Source organism: Ranitomeya variabilis, chromosome 4, assembly GCF_051348905.1.
Source record: "Ranitomeya variabilis isolate aRanVar5 chromosome 4, aRanVar5.hap1, whole genome shotgun sequence".
NCBI classification, from domain to species: Eukaryota; Metazoa; Chordata; class Amphibia; order Anura; family Dendrobatidae; genus Ranitomeya; species Ranitomeya variabilis.
The window spans coordinates 274,240,938-274,256,862 of NC_135235.1; the positions used below are offsets into that span (position 1 = coordinate 274,240,938).

At 44.8% G+C, this 15,925-nt stretch overlaps 1 protein-coding gene across 3 annotated transcripts in view; it reads left to right on the forward strand.

Annotated features, from left to right (window-relative positions):
* DRD2 (dopamine receptor D2) overlaps window positions 1-15,925 on the forward strand; it is a 391,195-nt gene that overhangs the window by 350,105 nt on the left and 25,165 nt on the right. For all 3 annotated transcript variants that reach the window (XM_077249976.1, XM_077249973.1, XM_077249975.1), the window contains one exon: window positions 5,184-5,365. In XM_077249976.1, coding sequence (XP_077106091.1) covers window positions 5,184-5,365 — 182 coding nt within the window. The remainder of the gene's footprint in view (window positions 1-5,183; window positions 5,366-15,925) is intronic.

A 15,925-nucleotide genomic window follows, 5' to 3' on the forward strand; every position in this document is an offset into this window, starting at 1 on the left:
GGGGAGGGGGGCCTCAAACTGTCCCTGGAACATTAACTATCTCTGTCCCAGGGGTACTCTTGATGGTAGAGAGGCCTGAGTCTCTGACCTCACTGTGCTTCTGTTAATCCCTGGTCTGTCCCCTCCCCCACCCTATAGACCATGGGACAGTAATGCAATGTGAACAAGACACACAAGACCAAACAGGGATAGCAGAAACCCTCTATGATACAAAAACACCAACCAACAATAAGGAGGAGGATAGGGACAGGGAGGAATAAACTAATTGGAAAAAAAACGGACTAGGAGATAAACACACACGTACTACAAAACATCTCTAACAACAACGTCTCTCCAAAACACTTAGCTTAAGCACATTGCACAGGAAGACTAATCACCAAAAGTAACAATGATTCAGCACAGCATCTCCTAAGAGCATGGAAGCAGAGCTTTCACTGAAAAGACAGAGAGGGTGTGGCCAGGTTTTATAGGAAGAGTTAAGGACCAGATCAGAAGTAGCTGAAATGGAGCTGCATGTTTCTGACCAGCATAGAAAGGGTCGTTAACCTCTCCAGCACCAAAGGAAACCAAATGTATTTAATATGGGATCCAAACACACAGGCTAAATGGAAGATCTGCGATTCACAATACACAGTGATCTTCTACCCCAAGACCTCCCAGGCTGGCGTGACATACTCATAACAGCAAAAAAAAGGGTCTTATCCAGATATAGGATATGAGAAATATATACCATATGATGGAAAAGGAGATGCAGGAGTCGATGTGTTGAAAATCTTAGTTTTATTAGTTAACATGTTTAAAAGTTCACAGAAATTTTCTTCAGGACAAAACCACATTCCCACAACAAAACCACATTTGAAACATGTTGGCTAATAAAACCAACATATCGACTACTTTTCCATCATATGGTGTCTCAGGCAGCGCAACTAAAGATCAAACCTCTATGGTTTTCCCTTCCATTAAAGGGGATAATTTGGAAGGGACCTTTTTTACCTGTTTTATCTTGAAATCTAAGGGGTTAGTTTTCTCCTTGTGGGGAGTGACATGCTAGGTCTGGCACGCCAGTATGAGGAGGCTTAATCGCCTTGTATGCTCCTCTGGGAAATTGAATATGTAAATTGTCTCTTCAAAAAGGAAGACTAGAACTCTATAGCGCCACCTATCGACCTTTTAGCAAGCCTTGTAAATATAACTTAGGTTAAAAGCCAAATCAAGATCTCAATTTTCAGACATGGTGTTTCGGTGTCACCTAGCCAAATCAGATCTCATATTTTGCACTGACGAAGAGCAATACCACGAAACATCGTGTCTACAAAATGAGATCCTGATTTGGCTTTTATCCTAAGTCATATTGCAAGGCTCGTTTAGGCCATGTGCACACGTTCAGGATTTTTAGCGTTTTTTTCGCGTTTTTTCGCTATAAAAACGTGATAAAAACGCGAAAAAAACGCTAACATATGCCTCCTATTATTTACAGTGTATTCCGCATTTTTTGTGCAAATGTTGCGATTTTTTCCGCGAAAAAATCGCATCGCGGAAAAAAAAGCTACATGTTCATTAAAATGCGGAATTGCAGGGGATTCCGCACACCTAGGGGTCCATTGATCTGCTTACTTCCCGCACGGGGCTGTGCCCACCATGCGGGAAGTAAGCAGATTATATGCGGTTGGTACCCAGGGTGGAGGAGAGGAGACTCCTCCACGGACTGGGCACCATATAATTGGTAAAAAATAAAAGAATTAAAATAAAAAATAGTGATATACTCACCCTTGATGTCCCCCGCAGTGTTCCCGCCTCACCGCTGCACGCTGCCGTTCGGTTCCTGTAGCTGGTGTGCGGTGAAGGACCTGCCGATGACGTCACGGTCCTGTGATTGGTCGAGACCGGTCATGTGACCGCTCACGTGACCGTGACGTCATGGAAGGTCCTGCGCGCACACCATCTATACGGAACGGACGCCGGTGAGGAGATCATCTGTCTGCGGGTGAGTATAAGCATTTTTTTTATGTTTTTTATTATTTTTAAACATTCTATCTTTTACTATAGATGCTGCAAAAGCAGCATCTATAGTAAAAAGTTGGTCACACTTGTCAAACAGTATGTTTGACAAGTGTGACCAACCTGTCAGTCAGTTTTCCAAGCGATGCTACAGATCGCTTGGAAAACTTTAGCATTCTGCAAGCTAATTACGCTTGCAGAATGCTAAAAAAACGCGAAAAAAACGGAAAAAAACCGCAAAAAAAAAAAGCTGATTTCTTGCAGAAAATTTCCGGTTTTCTTCAGGAAATTTCTGCAAGAAATCCGGACGTGTGCACATACCCTAAAGGTTTAATATTGACTTTTAGGATCGCTGCTTCCAATAGGAGGCGCTAGAGTTCAACACATCTTGAAATCTGCAAAGTATTCCAATAGAGATGAGCAGGTTTACTCAATGCAAATCAAATTCTGGTTCAATTTTTAGGAATTTGTTTGACCTGACGAAACCAAACAATTTACAATTCAGCTTGTGTGAATTGCTTAAAATGACTCTCATTGTGCACATTGAAGATTGTATCAGCGAGAGAAGGCGTACATGACCTCAGGCATGGCTGGGCAGAGTCTCCTATAATATTACACATGATGATACAAATAATAAATAGATTCCGTGCTCTAAGTAAAAAATGAATATCAAAATTACATGTAAAATACATAGGGTATACAGCTGACATGCTTTTGATAGCAAAAAAAAAGTAAAAGCAGTCCCATCGTGAAAAGGTGTACCCAATTAGGATGGTCCATAACTTTAGTATTCCATCTCGCTATGTGCCTGGAGGCCTCAAAATAGATGGGGGCAGAGAAGGACCTGGGCCTGACCATTTTACACCTGCCCATGGAAAACTAAATAATTGTAGGCTGTATAAAAGCAGAGGCAGGGAATACAACAGTTATTCTGTGTTGAATCTGGATAGTGGGAAGACATCACAGTCTAGCCATAGAGATAAGGAGAAAAAGACATAAAATAATGAATAAACTATACAGATAATGTGTGTAACAGCACAACCGTAAAGAACAGTTGCCAACTGGTTAGCCATAGCCATATATGTTGAGGTCACTTTGACATTATGAAGGCTTTGATTGTGATAAAAAGCTTGAAAAAGTTGGATACAGTCATAGAAGACCTAAGAGTGTTACACACATCTTTTAAAGGCAATTATAGGCTTTGAAGTACTTTTGGTTCTCTGCGAATATATTAACTGCACATTTGATTTTTTTAAAAATTGCTAAGTTGGTGAATTTGAAATTCAAAAACTTGCTCATCTCTAGTATTCAATAATGATACTGTTATGGTGGAAATACTCCATCCTGCTTCCCAGAACCCATTGTTTATTGTTGAAATCCAGTTTGAGAGACTAGGCGAACTTTCACACTGAGGAATCAGTTTACACTATGTCCATAGAGGTCTGTGGAGAAAAAGGTAAAAACAAATAAAATGCACTGCAACTCTCACGTAGGTGTTTTATTACATCCCAGTGCTGGATTCACAGCTACACTGCATAACATGCTTGTATAACATCAGTGCTAGTAAAGTGAAATATTTTATCTATGTTTTAAACAAAATACCAATTTATTTTGTAACCCTTTTTTAAGGGGACCTCCTCTAAGATGTTCATATGCCCTTTCACGGATTTTCTGATTAATACAATTTCTTTAAAAATGTAGCCTTAGATTTGACATTTTATCTTTACAAAATGTTTAAAAATATTTTTTGGTAATCTAAAAGTGTACTCACTGTTATACAAAATTGTATATTTCGCGTAGGACGCTCCTTCTGGTATAATGTCTCCTAACTTCTGCACCCTCTCAGGCTCACAGACACAAAGAAAAATCTGCAGTTTCATCCCCCTCCTCCCTCTTCCTCCTTTATCCAGTATTGACTGTGTTGTTCTAGGATGTCATTATTGAAGATTTAGGACATTTTATAACATTTACAGAGAATGCAGAAAGATTAACTAAAGATGGCTGGATGATGTAGAAGATACATAATCTGTAAATGATAATGTTTTATATGTTCTAATGTACTACTAATAGTAATTATTAAAACATTATAACAAAATGAATGTTTTAAGTAATAGCTATTGAAAACTGTCATGGTTTAATACTACAATAGTGGTCTAGGGCTTTTATATTGATATATTATCTATAGAAGGAGTATAAATATCAGATCAGTGGGGCAGAGGGCAAGACTTGACACCTCCTACAGATCAGCTGTGTGCTGTTCCCTTAACAGCCAGTTTAATTTCTGCATAAAACCCGAAAAGAATAGGTCCATAGACTCTGTTGTGGCCATTCTCAGGTGTTACACCGAAGCTCCTATCGAAGTGAATAGGAGTTAAACTGCAGTACTTAAGAATGGCCACTTCACAGTGTGTGGAGCTGTGCTGTTCTGGCTCTGTACTGTCATGGTCCAGTCCGGAGTTTACTTTCTTCTTTCCTCTCTCGAGACTGGTCATGCAGGGGCTAATCTCCTCAGCCTTGTTCTGGAGCTAGCTGGGCTATTTCAGTCCCTCACAGCCTGCTGACCAGTGTTAGTGATAGTTCTTACTTTCTGGCTTGAGCCCCTGACCTGTATTAGTGATCTGTGTGCCTCTGACTGCCTGTACCCGTGTGTGACTCGATCTGATCTCTGGAATTTGCCCCTTGTTTTCCGTTTCTGATACCACGCTCCCCGACTGGCTTCGACTTTGGTTTGCACACCTACTTTGTCTTACGTCTCACGTTTTGGTTACCACGTTCCCGGTAGGCTCTGACTTCTTGCTTGTCCCTGACTATTCTTCTGACTGCCCCTGTGTACTGTGCTGACCTCTCTGTGTATGACCTTGGCTTGTCTAACTACTCTTTCATTACCTGTGGCACTTGTGCTGCTATTCAGTGTTGCTATGCTGTGTGTACAACCTCTCTTCCCTCACCAGCACCCCCCGGTGGAGGTTGCATTATACTGCATTGCAGCAGCACATTACATGTACATTGTGTATATCTGTCTGGCGCCAAAGTGGCAACTCACAACTGATCGGTGACTGGTTATGCCAAGTTTCGAGCCCCCCACAGATCTGATATTGACAACTTAACCTAAGGAAAGGACATCAATTTCTAAGTCATGGACCATTTGTAAAGAATGATCCTGTTCTAACCTTTTTTTGTTCCAGCTTCTAATGAGTGCCTCATTGAAAACCCTGCGTTTGTCATCTACTCCTCTGTTGTATCCTTCTATGTCCCCTTTATTGTCACACTCCTGGTGTATGTCCAGATTTATATAGTTCTACAAAAAAGGAGGAAAAGGGTGAACACTAAGCGCAACAGCCGTGGTGTGGATGCAGAGAACCACAAGGTAAGTTATAGCTATACTTCTAGATGTTAAAAAAGAAAAAAACAGAGCTATCACAAAAGCAAACCATAATCGAAAACCATATTCATGTCTTTAAACACTCCAGCCATCTTAGATCAAATTATGTGAATTGTGGGCACAGCTAAATTACCAGCACATTTTAACATATGGAAATAATAGTTTGGCTATACTGTATATGTGTTTGTCCCCTAATAAAACTTTTTTTTTGTAGAAACCTGATGCGCCATTCATGAGAAATCTAGTAAAAAAAGCCAAATAAGCCAAATGCCAAACAGGTGCACTGGGGGCGTGTCATAGCACTTGAAAGAGGCAGTCCTAATGCACTGACACACCCCTGTGCACTTTCAGCCTGACTTTCATATTGCTTCTACACTATATTTCTTATGACTGTAACATTGGATCTATACAAAAAATATATCCTTTTATTGGGGGCAATTATTTTCATTTGAAAAACCTGTGCTGATTGGATCCCTTTAAGAAACCACACATTTTGCACCTTAAAGACTTTGCAGTTTTTTTTCCATAATTTTATTCCATGAGCCATATCATTTATATATATATATTTTTTTTGGATGGCGAGTTATATTTTTCAATAGTGTTGTTTTTCGATATACCATGTAAAGTGTATTCTTTAGCAAGATTGCAACAAATTTTTTTACAATTTAAAAATTTTTCCCTGAAAGCAGCAGTACGGAAATGTTTCTTATGGAGTTTATTTGGCACCATTCTACTTTCATCTTATGTCACTACAAAGATGACCATGCAAATAGGAAATTTTTCATTTATTATTATTGTATTTTTGTATGTAAAACATACAGTTCTTATGTTGACATTTTTTTTGCGTATTTATTTTTCAACAAATTTATAAACTAGTTTTCCAACTTTAATTTCAGACCCACTAAAGTAATGTAACTTGCATGAGCCTAATCGCTCCTGTGATACACTGCAATACTTTAGTAGTGCAATGTAGGGTTGAGCGACTTTCATTTTTTTAAGATCGAGTCGGGTTTTGCGAAACCCGACTTTGTCCAAAGTCGAGTCGAGTGAAGTCGGCTGATTATCGCGAAAATTCGGGGATCGACCGAAACATGAAACCCAATGCAAATCAATGGGGAAGCATAGTCAGCAGTGAGTGGAGGCCAGGAAAACACCTACAGTGCCCATTTTAATGCCAAAAACATCCATTCTTGTTTCTGAAGCTTGTCAATCTTGATTAACTTTATAATAATAGTTGGGCATTGGAAATTGGGGGTCATTTGGCAAAAGTTGTGGGGGGTAGGGCTGGTTCAAGGTTTTTGTGGGCCCAGGAAACGTGGACTACGTCACGGCGGTGGAGCAGTGAGAGGTAAGTATTTCAACTTTGCAAGTGCTGTGATCCTGAGCAGAGGCCCACTCGTTTGCATTGGCACTGGCACAGGGCCCCTCAAAGTACGGTGGTGTGTTTGCACGGCGTGGGCGCCTCCCACCGGCAGCGACACTTTTGCATACTCTGAGGGGCCCTGTGCCTGTGACGTCGCCAACGAGTATGCCCCCCTACCTGTTGAAGAAACCTGCACTTTCATCTGCACCTTCCTCTTTGTCCCTGTGTAAGTTGGTATAGTATGCGGGAAGGGGAACCTGACTTTCAGCAGGGTCAGATTGTGGCTGTGTAGCGTGCAAGGGGAATGTAGTGGTCTGGGTCAAAGTACCACAAGACTCATCTAGCACCGGCTGGGCAATGGGCAGGATGAGGCGGAAACACTGATATAGGCCCAAATAATAAAGTGGGTAAAATGCAGGTCAAAATTGGTAACAGGACTAACCAGGTGGCATTGCTTAGTTCAGTGGAGTAGAAAACCCAGGAGCGGCAGACAGACACCATTAGTAGGGCCGAACCACACTAGTAGGCCCTATGCAGTTTAATATTACAAATGAAGGCCGAAAGCCTGAAGATTAAAGGTCAGGAAAATAACACAGGACAACACCAAGGTGCGGCACACACCGTTACTAGGCCCAACCAAAGTAGTAGGCCAACTGCAGTTTAATTATTTAAAATGTAAGCTGAAAGCCTGAACATTGAAGGTCGGGACAACAAAACAGGAGAAAACCCAGTAGCGTCAGACACCGTTTTAAGGGCCCAACCACACATTTTAAAAACAACTACTTAACGAGAGCTTTAAGATTGAAGCTCAGCTTTATACAGTGGAGGACAACACCATGGAGCGGCACACACCGTTAGTAGGCACCAACCACCAATTTTTACCAACAGATACTTAATGAAAGCCAGAAGGTTGAAGCTCAGACAAGGAAACCTGGAGGAGAACACCAAGGAGGAGGAGAACACCAAGGAGGAGGAGAACACCGTTACTAGGCCCCAACCCAAGTAGTATGGCAACTGTAGTATTACATTTAAAAATACTTAATGAGAGGCAGAAGGTTGAAGCTCAGATTTAAACAGTGGAGGGCAACACCAGGGAGCGGCAGACACCATTAGTAGGCCCCAACCACCAATTTTTACCAACAGATACTTAATGAGAGCCAGAAGGTTGAAGCTCAGATTTAGACAGTGGAGGACAACACCAGGGAGCGGCAGACACCGTTAGTAGGCCCCAACCACCAATTTTTACCAACAAATACTTAATGAGAGCCAGAAGTTTGAAGCTCAGATTTATACAGTGGAGGACAACACCAGGGAGCGGCAGACACCGTTAGTAGGCCCCAACCACCAATTTTTACCAACAAATACTTAATGAGAGCCAGAAGGTTGAAGCTCAGATTTAGACAGTGGAGGACAACACCAGGGAGCGGCAGACACCGTTAGTAGGCCCCAACCACCAATTTTTACCAACAGATACTTAATGAGAGCCAGAAGGTTGAAGCTCAGACAAGGAAACCTGGAGGAGAACACCAAGGAGGAGGAGAACACCAAGGAGGAGGAGAACACCGTTACTATGCCCCAACCCAAGTAGTATGGCAACTGTAGTGTTACATTTAAAAATACTTAATGAGAAGCAGAAGGTTGAAGCTCAGATTTAGACAGTGGAGGACAACACCAGGGAGCGGCAGACACCGTTAGTAGGCCCCAACCACCAATTTTTACCAACAAATACTTAATGAGAGCCAGAAGGTTGAAGCTCAGACAAGGAAACCTGGAGGAGAACACCAAGGAGGAGGAGAACAGCAAGGAGGAGGAGAACACTGTTACTAGGCCCCAACCCAAGTAGTATGGCAACTGTAGTGTTACATTTAAAAATACTTAATGAGAGGCAGAAGGTTGAAGCTCAGATTTAGACAGTGGAGGACAACACCAGGGAGCGGCAGACACCGTTAGTAGGCCCCAACCACCAATTTTTACCAACAAATACTTAATGAGAGCCAGGAGGTTGAAGCTCAGACAAGGAAACCTGGAGGAGAACACCAAGGAGGAGGAGAACACCAAGGAGGAGGAGAACACCGTTACTAGGCCCCAACCCTAGTAGTATGGCAACTGTAGTGTTACATTTAAAAATACTTAATGAGAGGCAGAAGGTTGAAGCTCAGATTTAGACAGTGGAGGACAACACCAGGGAGCGGCAGACACCGTTAGTAGGCCCCAACCACCAATTTTTACCAACAGATACTTAATGAGAGCCAGAAGGTTGAAGCTCAGACAAGGAAACCTGGAGGATAACACCAAGGAGGAGGAGAACAGCAAGGAGGAGGAGAGCACCGTTACTAGGCCCCAACCCAAGTAGTATGGCAACTGTAGTGTTACATTTAAAAATACTTAATGAGAGGCAGAAGGTTGAAGCTCAGATTTAGACAGTGGTGGACAACACCAGGGAGCGGCAGACACCGTTAGTAGGCCCCAACCACCAATTTTTACCAACAAATACTTAATGAGAGCCAGAAGGTTGAAGCTCAGACAAGGAAACCTGGAGGAGAACACCAAGGAGGAGGAGAACACCAAGGAGGAGGAAAACACCGTTACTAGGCCCCAACCCAAGTAGTATGGCAACTGTAGTGTTACATTTAAAAATACTTAATGAGAGGCAGAAGGTTGAAGCTCAGATTTAGACAGTGGAGGACAACACCAGGGAGCGGCAGACACCGTTAGTAGGCCCCAACCACCAATTTTTACCAACAAATACTTAATGAGAGCCAGAAGGTTGAAGCTCAGACAAGGAAACCTGGAGGAGAACACCAAGGAGGAGGAGAACACCCAGGAGCGGCAGACATCACTAGTAGGCCCCAACCAAACTAGTAGCCCAAATGCAGTTTCCTATTTTTTAAAAAAAGACCGAAAACCTGAATTGAGGACAATTTTAATTAGGGACTGCAGACAGACTTAGTAGGCTGTCCCCTGTGGACCATGCATCCACCACATTAACCCATTGCGCCGTAATGGACATGTAACCTTCCGTGGCCATGCCTACAGGTCCATGCGTCTGTTGTCAGGTGCACCTTTGTACTCACAGATTGCCAGAGTGCATGGACAATGCGGTCTTTTACATGCTGGTGGAGGGTTGGGATGGCTTTTCTCGCAAAAGAAGTGTCGACTGGTTAGCTTGTAGCGTGGTACAGCGTAGTCCATCATGGCTTTATTAATATTAAATAAAATATATAAATAGGCTCTATGAACTTTTAAATAGGTTCCAGGGGTACACGGGCAGCATTGGTGTGGTCAGCGGAGGACGACTGCCAGGAGGGACCGCAGACAGGCTTACTAGGCCTAAAATAAATAAAAATAGGCTCTATGCAGTTTTAAATAAGTTACATGGGTACACAGGCAGCATTGTTGTGGTCAGTGGAGGAGGATTGCAAGGAGGGACCGCAGACAGGCTTACTAGGCCTAAAATAAATAAAAATAGGCTCTATGCAGTTTTAAATAGGTTACATGGGTACACAGGCAGAATTGGTGTGGTCAGTGGAGGAGGATTGCAAGGAGGGACCGCAGACAGGCTTACTAGGCCTAAAATAAATAAAAATAGGCTCAAGGCACTTAGAGTTATCTCGCAGGGGTACACAGGCAGCATTGTTGTGGTCAGTGGAGGAGGATTGCAAAGAGGGACCGCAGACAGGCTTACTAGGCCTAAAATAAATAAAAATAGGCTCTATGCAGTTTTAAATAGGTTACATGGGTGCACAGGCAGCATTGTTGTGGTCAGTGGAGGAGGATTGCAAGGAGGGACCGCAGACAGGCTTGCTAGGCCTAAAATAAATAAAAATAGGCTCTATGCAGTTTTAAATAGGTTACATTGGTACACAGGCAGCATTGTTGTGGTCAGTGGAGGAGGATTGCAAGGAGGGACCGCAGACAGGCTTACTAGGCCTAAAATAAATAAAAATAGGCTCTATGCAGTTTTAAATAGGCTACATTGGTACACAGGCAGCATTGGTGTGGTCAGTGGAGGAGGATTGCAAAGAGGGACCGCAGACAGGCTTACTAGGCCTAAAATAAATAAAAATAGGCTCAAGGCACTTAGAGTTATCTCGCAGGGGTACACAGGCAGCATTGTTGTGGTCAGTGGAGGAGGATTGCAAGGAGGGACCGCAGACAGGCTTACTAGGCCTAAAATAAATAAAAATAGGCTCTATGCAGTTTTAAATAGGTTACATGGGTGCACAGGCAGCATTGTTGTGGTCAGTGGAGGAGGATTGCAAGGAGGGACCGCAGACAGGCTTACTAGGCCTAAAATAAATAAAAATAGGCTCTATGCAGTTTTAAATAGGTTACATGGGTACACAGGCAGCATTGGTGTGGTCAGCGGAGGACGATTGCAAGGGGTGTCTGACACAGTTAGTACTCCCAAAAAATAAATAGATGTTAATGTCTCGCAAAACAACAAAACAAAAAAACAAAAGTGTGGCATACTTAGGTGCAGGGGTGGGCTCATCTGCTGAGTTTCTGACATAGTAATTTGGCAGTATTTACTGGTGTCAATATAGGACACTGACCCAGACTATTTTAACTAGCATCATAGATGTCAACAAATTGGTATTGTCAGTGCCAGGCATTGAATGATGTCAGCGCATAGACTAAACATTGGTGGAGCTGTGAGAGATAATTTTGCACGTGGTAGAGCACAGTTTGAGCTGGGGGGGTGAACTCTCTTGTGGCCGGCGGTACCGTCCCAGGGCCCCTCATGTTACAACGGTGTGTCTGATGTTGGGTGCGCGCCACCACCGCCAGAGACACTTTATTGTACTATGAGGGACCCAGTGGCAGTGCCGTCGACCAAAAGCGGGCACACCCACCTCTTCAGACAAACGGCACTCTAACGGGTGCTTGCGCCAAGTGGCGAGACCACGGCCCCGTGGGGGGAGTTTTCCTATTGAGGGAGGTGTAAAAATGTCGTATGCTGGACAAACAGTTGCTGCAAATTAAGAGATTGGAACACTCAGTAAGACCAGTCCACAAGCAAGACCTTTTTATAGGAAAGCTAGGCGTCAGCCGGGAAAGGTGGGGCAAAATAATTTGAAATCCAGGAGTGGTTCATTTTAATGAAGGTTAGATCATCCACATTTTGGGTAGCCAGACGAGTCCTTTTTTCGGTTAATATTGAACCAGCAGCACTGAATACTCTTTCTGATAGCACACTAGCTGCTGGGCAAGCAAGCTCCTGCAATGCATATTCTGCCAATTCAGGCCAGGTGTCTAATTTGGATGCCCAGTAATCAAATGGGAATGACGGTTGAGGGAGAACATCGATAAGGGATGAAAAATATTTAGTAACCATACTGGACAAATGTTGTCTCCTGTCACTTTGAATAGATGCTGCAGTACCTGTCCTGTCTGCGGTCATTGCAAAATCACTCCACAACCTGGTCAGAAAACCCCTCTGTCCAACGCCACTTCTGATTTGTGCACCTCTAACACCTCTGCCCTGTAGCCCCCTGCAGCTCGTGTAAGAACCATCACCGGCGCTGTGTGCTGGGAATGCCTGAATCAAACGGTCTACAAGAGTTGCTTGTTTGGTTGCTAATATTTGTTCGAGGTTCTCATGTGGCATAATATTTTGCAATTCGCCTTTATAACGAGGGTCAAGGATGCAGGCCAACCAGTAATCGTCATCGGTCATCATTTTAATAATGCGTGGGTCCCTTTTGAGGATACGTAAGGCATAATCCGCCATGTGGGCCAAAGTTCCAGTTGTCAAATCTGCGGTTGTGCTGGTTTGAGGGGCAGTTACAGGCAAATCTACGTCACTTGTCTCCCTTAAAAAACCAGAACCCGGCCTTGCAACGCCACTAATTTCTGTTGGCCCAGGAGAAGCTTCCTCACTAAAAAAGTACTCATCCCCATCATCCTCCTCGTCCTCCTCATCCTCTTCGCCTGCTACCGCGTCCTCTACACGGCCCTGACCAGACAATGGCTGACTGTCATCAAGGCTTTCCTCTTCCTCGGCTGCAGACGCCTGCTCCTTTATGTGCATCAAACTTTGCATCAGCAGACGCATAAGGGGTGTGCTCATGCTTATTATGGCATTGTCTGCACTAACCAGCCGTGTGCATTCCTCAAAACACTGAAGGACTTGACACAGGTCTTGTAGCTTCGACCACTGCACACCTGACAACTCCATGTCTGCCATCCAACTACCTGCCCGTGTATCCTCCCACAAATACATAACAGCACGCCTCTGTTCGCACAGTCTCTGAAGCATGTGCAGTGTGGAGTTCCACCTTGTTGCAACGTCGATGATTAGGCGATGCTGGGGAAGGTTCAAAGACCGCTGATAGTTCTGCATACGGCTGGAGTGTATGGGCGAACGGCGGATATGCGAGCAAAGTCTGCGCCCTTTGAGGAGCAGGTCGGGTAACCCCGGATAACTTTTCAGGAAGCACTGCACCACCAGGTTTAAGGTGTGAGCCAGGCAAGGAATGTGTTTCAGTTGGGAAAGGGCTATGGCAGCCATGAAATTCCTTCCGTTATCACTCACTACCTTGCCTGCCTCAAGATCTACAGTGCCCAGCCATGACTGAGTTTCTTTCTGCAAGAACTCAGACAGAACTTCCGTGGTGTGTCTGTTGTTGCCCAAACACTTCATTGCCAATACAGCCTGCTGACGCTTGCCACTAGCTGTCCCATAATGGCACACCTGGTGTGCAACAGTGGCAGCTGCGGATGGAGTGGATGTGCGACTGCGGTCTGTGGATATGCTCTCGCTTCTGCAGGAGGACGAGGAAGAGGAGGAGGGGGGCGAACGCCTACAGCCAACTGTTTCCTTGACCGTGGGCTAGGCAGAACTGTCCCAATATTGCTGTCCCCTGTGGACCCTGCATCCACCACATTCACCCAGTGTGCCGTGATGGACACGTAACGTCCCTGGCCATGCCCACTGGTCCATGCATCTGTTGTCAGGTGCACCTTTGTAGTCACAGACTGCCTGAGTGCATGGACGATGCGGTCTTTAACATGCTGTTGGAGGGCTGGGATGGCTTTTCTAGAAAAGAAGTGTCGACTGGGTAGCTCGTAGCGTGGTACAGCATAGTCCATCAGCGCTTTGAAAGCTTCGCTTTCAACTAACCGGTAGGGCATCATCTCTAATGAGTAGTGTTGAGCGATACCGTCCGATACTTGAAAGTATCGGTATCGGAAAGTATCGGCCAATACCGGCAAAGTATCGGATCTAATCCGATACCGATACCCGATACCAATACAAGTCAATGGGACTCAAGTATCGGACGGTATCCTGATGGTTCCCAGGGTCTGAAGGAGAGGAAACTCTCCTTCAGGCCCTGGGATCCATATTAATGTGTAAAATAAAGAATTAAAATAAAAAAATATTGCTATACTCACCTCTCCGACGCAGCCTGGACCTCACCGAGGGAACCGGCAGCGTTGTTTGCTTAAAATGCGCGCTTTTACTTCCTTCCGTGACGTCACGGCTTGTGATTGGTCGCGTGCCGCCCATGTGGCCGCGACGCGACCAATCACAGCAAGCCGTGACGTAATTTTCAGGTCCTCAATGCCTAATTCTAGGCATTCACGATTTTAAAATTACGTTCCGGCTTGTGATTGGTCGCGTCGCGGTCACATGGGCGACGCGACCAATCACAAGCCGGAACGTAATTTTAAAATCATGAATGCCTAGAATTAGGCATTGAGGACCTGAAAATTACCTCACGGCTTGCTGTGATTGGTCGCGTCGCGGCCACATGGGCGGCACGCAACCAATCACAAGCCGTGACGTAATTTTAAAAATGCGCGCGTCTCCTGCCTCCCGTGACGTCACGGCTTGTGATTGGTCGCGTCGCCCATGTGACCGCGATGCGACCAATCACAAGCCTGAACGTAATTTTAAAAATGCGCGCGTCTCCTGCCTCCCGTGACGTCACGGCTTGTGATTGGTCGCGTCGCCCATGTGACCGCGACGCGACCAATCACAAGCCGGAACGTAATTTTAAAATCATGAAGGCCTAGAAGTAGGCATTGAGGACCTGAAAATTACGTCACGGCTTGCTGTGATTGGTCGCGTCGCGGCCACATGGGCGGCACGCGACCAATCACAAGCCGTGACGTCACGGAAGGAAGTAAAAGCGCGCATTTTAAGCAAACAATGCTGCCGGTTCCCTCGGTGAGGTCCAGGCTGCGTCAGAGAGGTGAGTATAGCAATATATTTTTTTTAATTCTTTATTTTACACATTAATGTTGTTTCGATACCGATACCCGATACCACAAAAGTATCGGATCTCGGTATCGGAATTCCGATACCCGCAAGTATTGGCCGATACCCGATACTTGCGGTATCGGAATGCTCAACACTACTAATGAGATTAGTCTAGCAATGTGGGCGTTCAAACCCTGTGTATGCGGATGAGAGGATGAGTACTTCCTTTTCCTAACAAGAGTCTCATGTAGGGTGAGCTGGACTGGAGAGCTGGAGATCGTGGAACTAGCGGTGGTGCCGGTGGACATGGCAGACTGAGAGAGGGTTGGAGATGGTATTCTTGCCGGTGCCCTACATGCAGTGTTTTCTACTACGAACCTGGTGATTCCCTGACTGCTTTGGCCTGGAGACAAAAGCTGCACAGATACTGCAGGCGTTGCGGGAAATGGTGGGCTTACAGTGAGGGAAGGGATGTAGCGTTGCTGACTAGCTTCATTGGCCGAGGGTGCTGCAACATTTAGGCACGTTTGGTAGTTAGTCCAGGCTTGCAAATGCATGGTGGATAAATGTCTATGCATGCAACTTGTATTTAGACTTTTAAGATTCTGACCTCTGCTTAAGGTAGTTGAACATTTTTGACAGATGACTTTGCGCTGATCATTTGGATGTTGTTTAAAAAAATGCCAGACTGCACTCTTTCTACTATCGGATACCTTTTCAGGCATTGCAGACTGAGCTTCTTTAACCGGATGGCCACGCTGTCCTCCAACTGGTTTTGGTTTTGCCACGCGTTTTTGGCCAGATACGGGCCCGGCAGATGGAACCTGTTGTGATGTTGATGCCTGCTGCACCTCCTCCTCCTCCTCCACTTCAGAACTACTGCCGCCTGCACCCTGTTCCCCCAATGGCTGCCAATCGGGGTCAACAACTGGGTCATCTATTACCTCCTCTTCTGTCTCGTGTGCAACTTCGT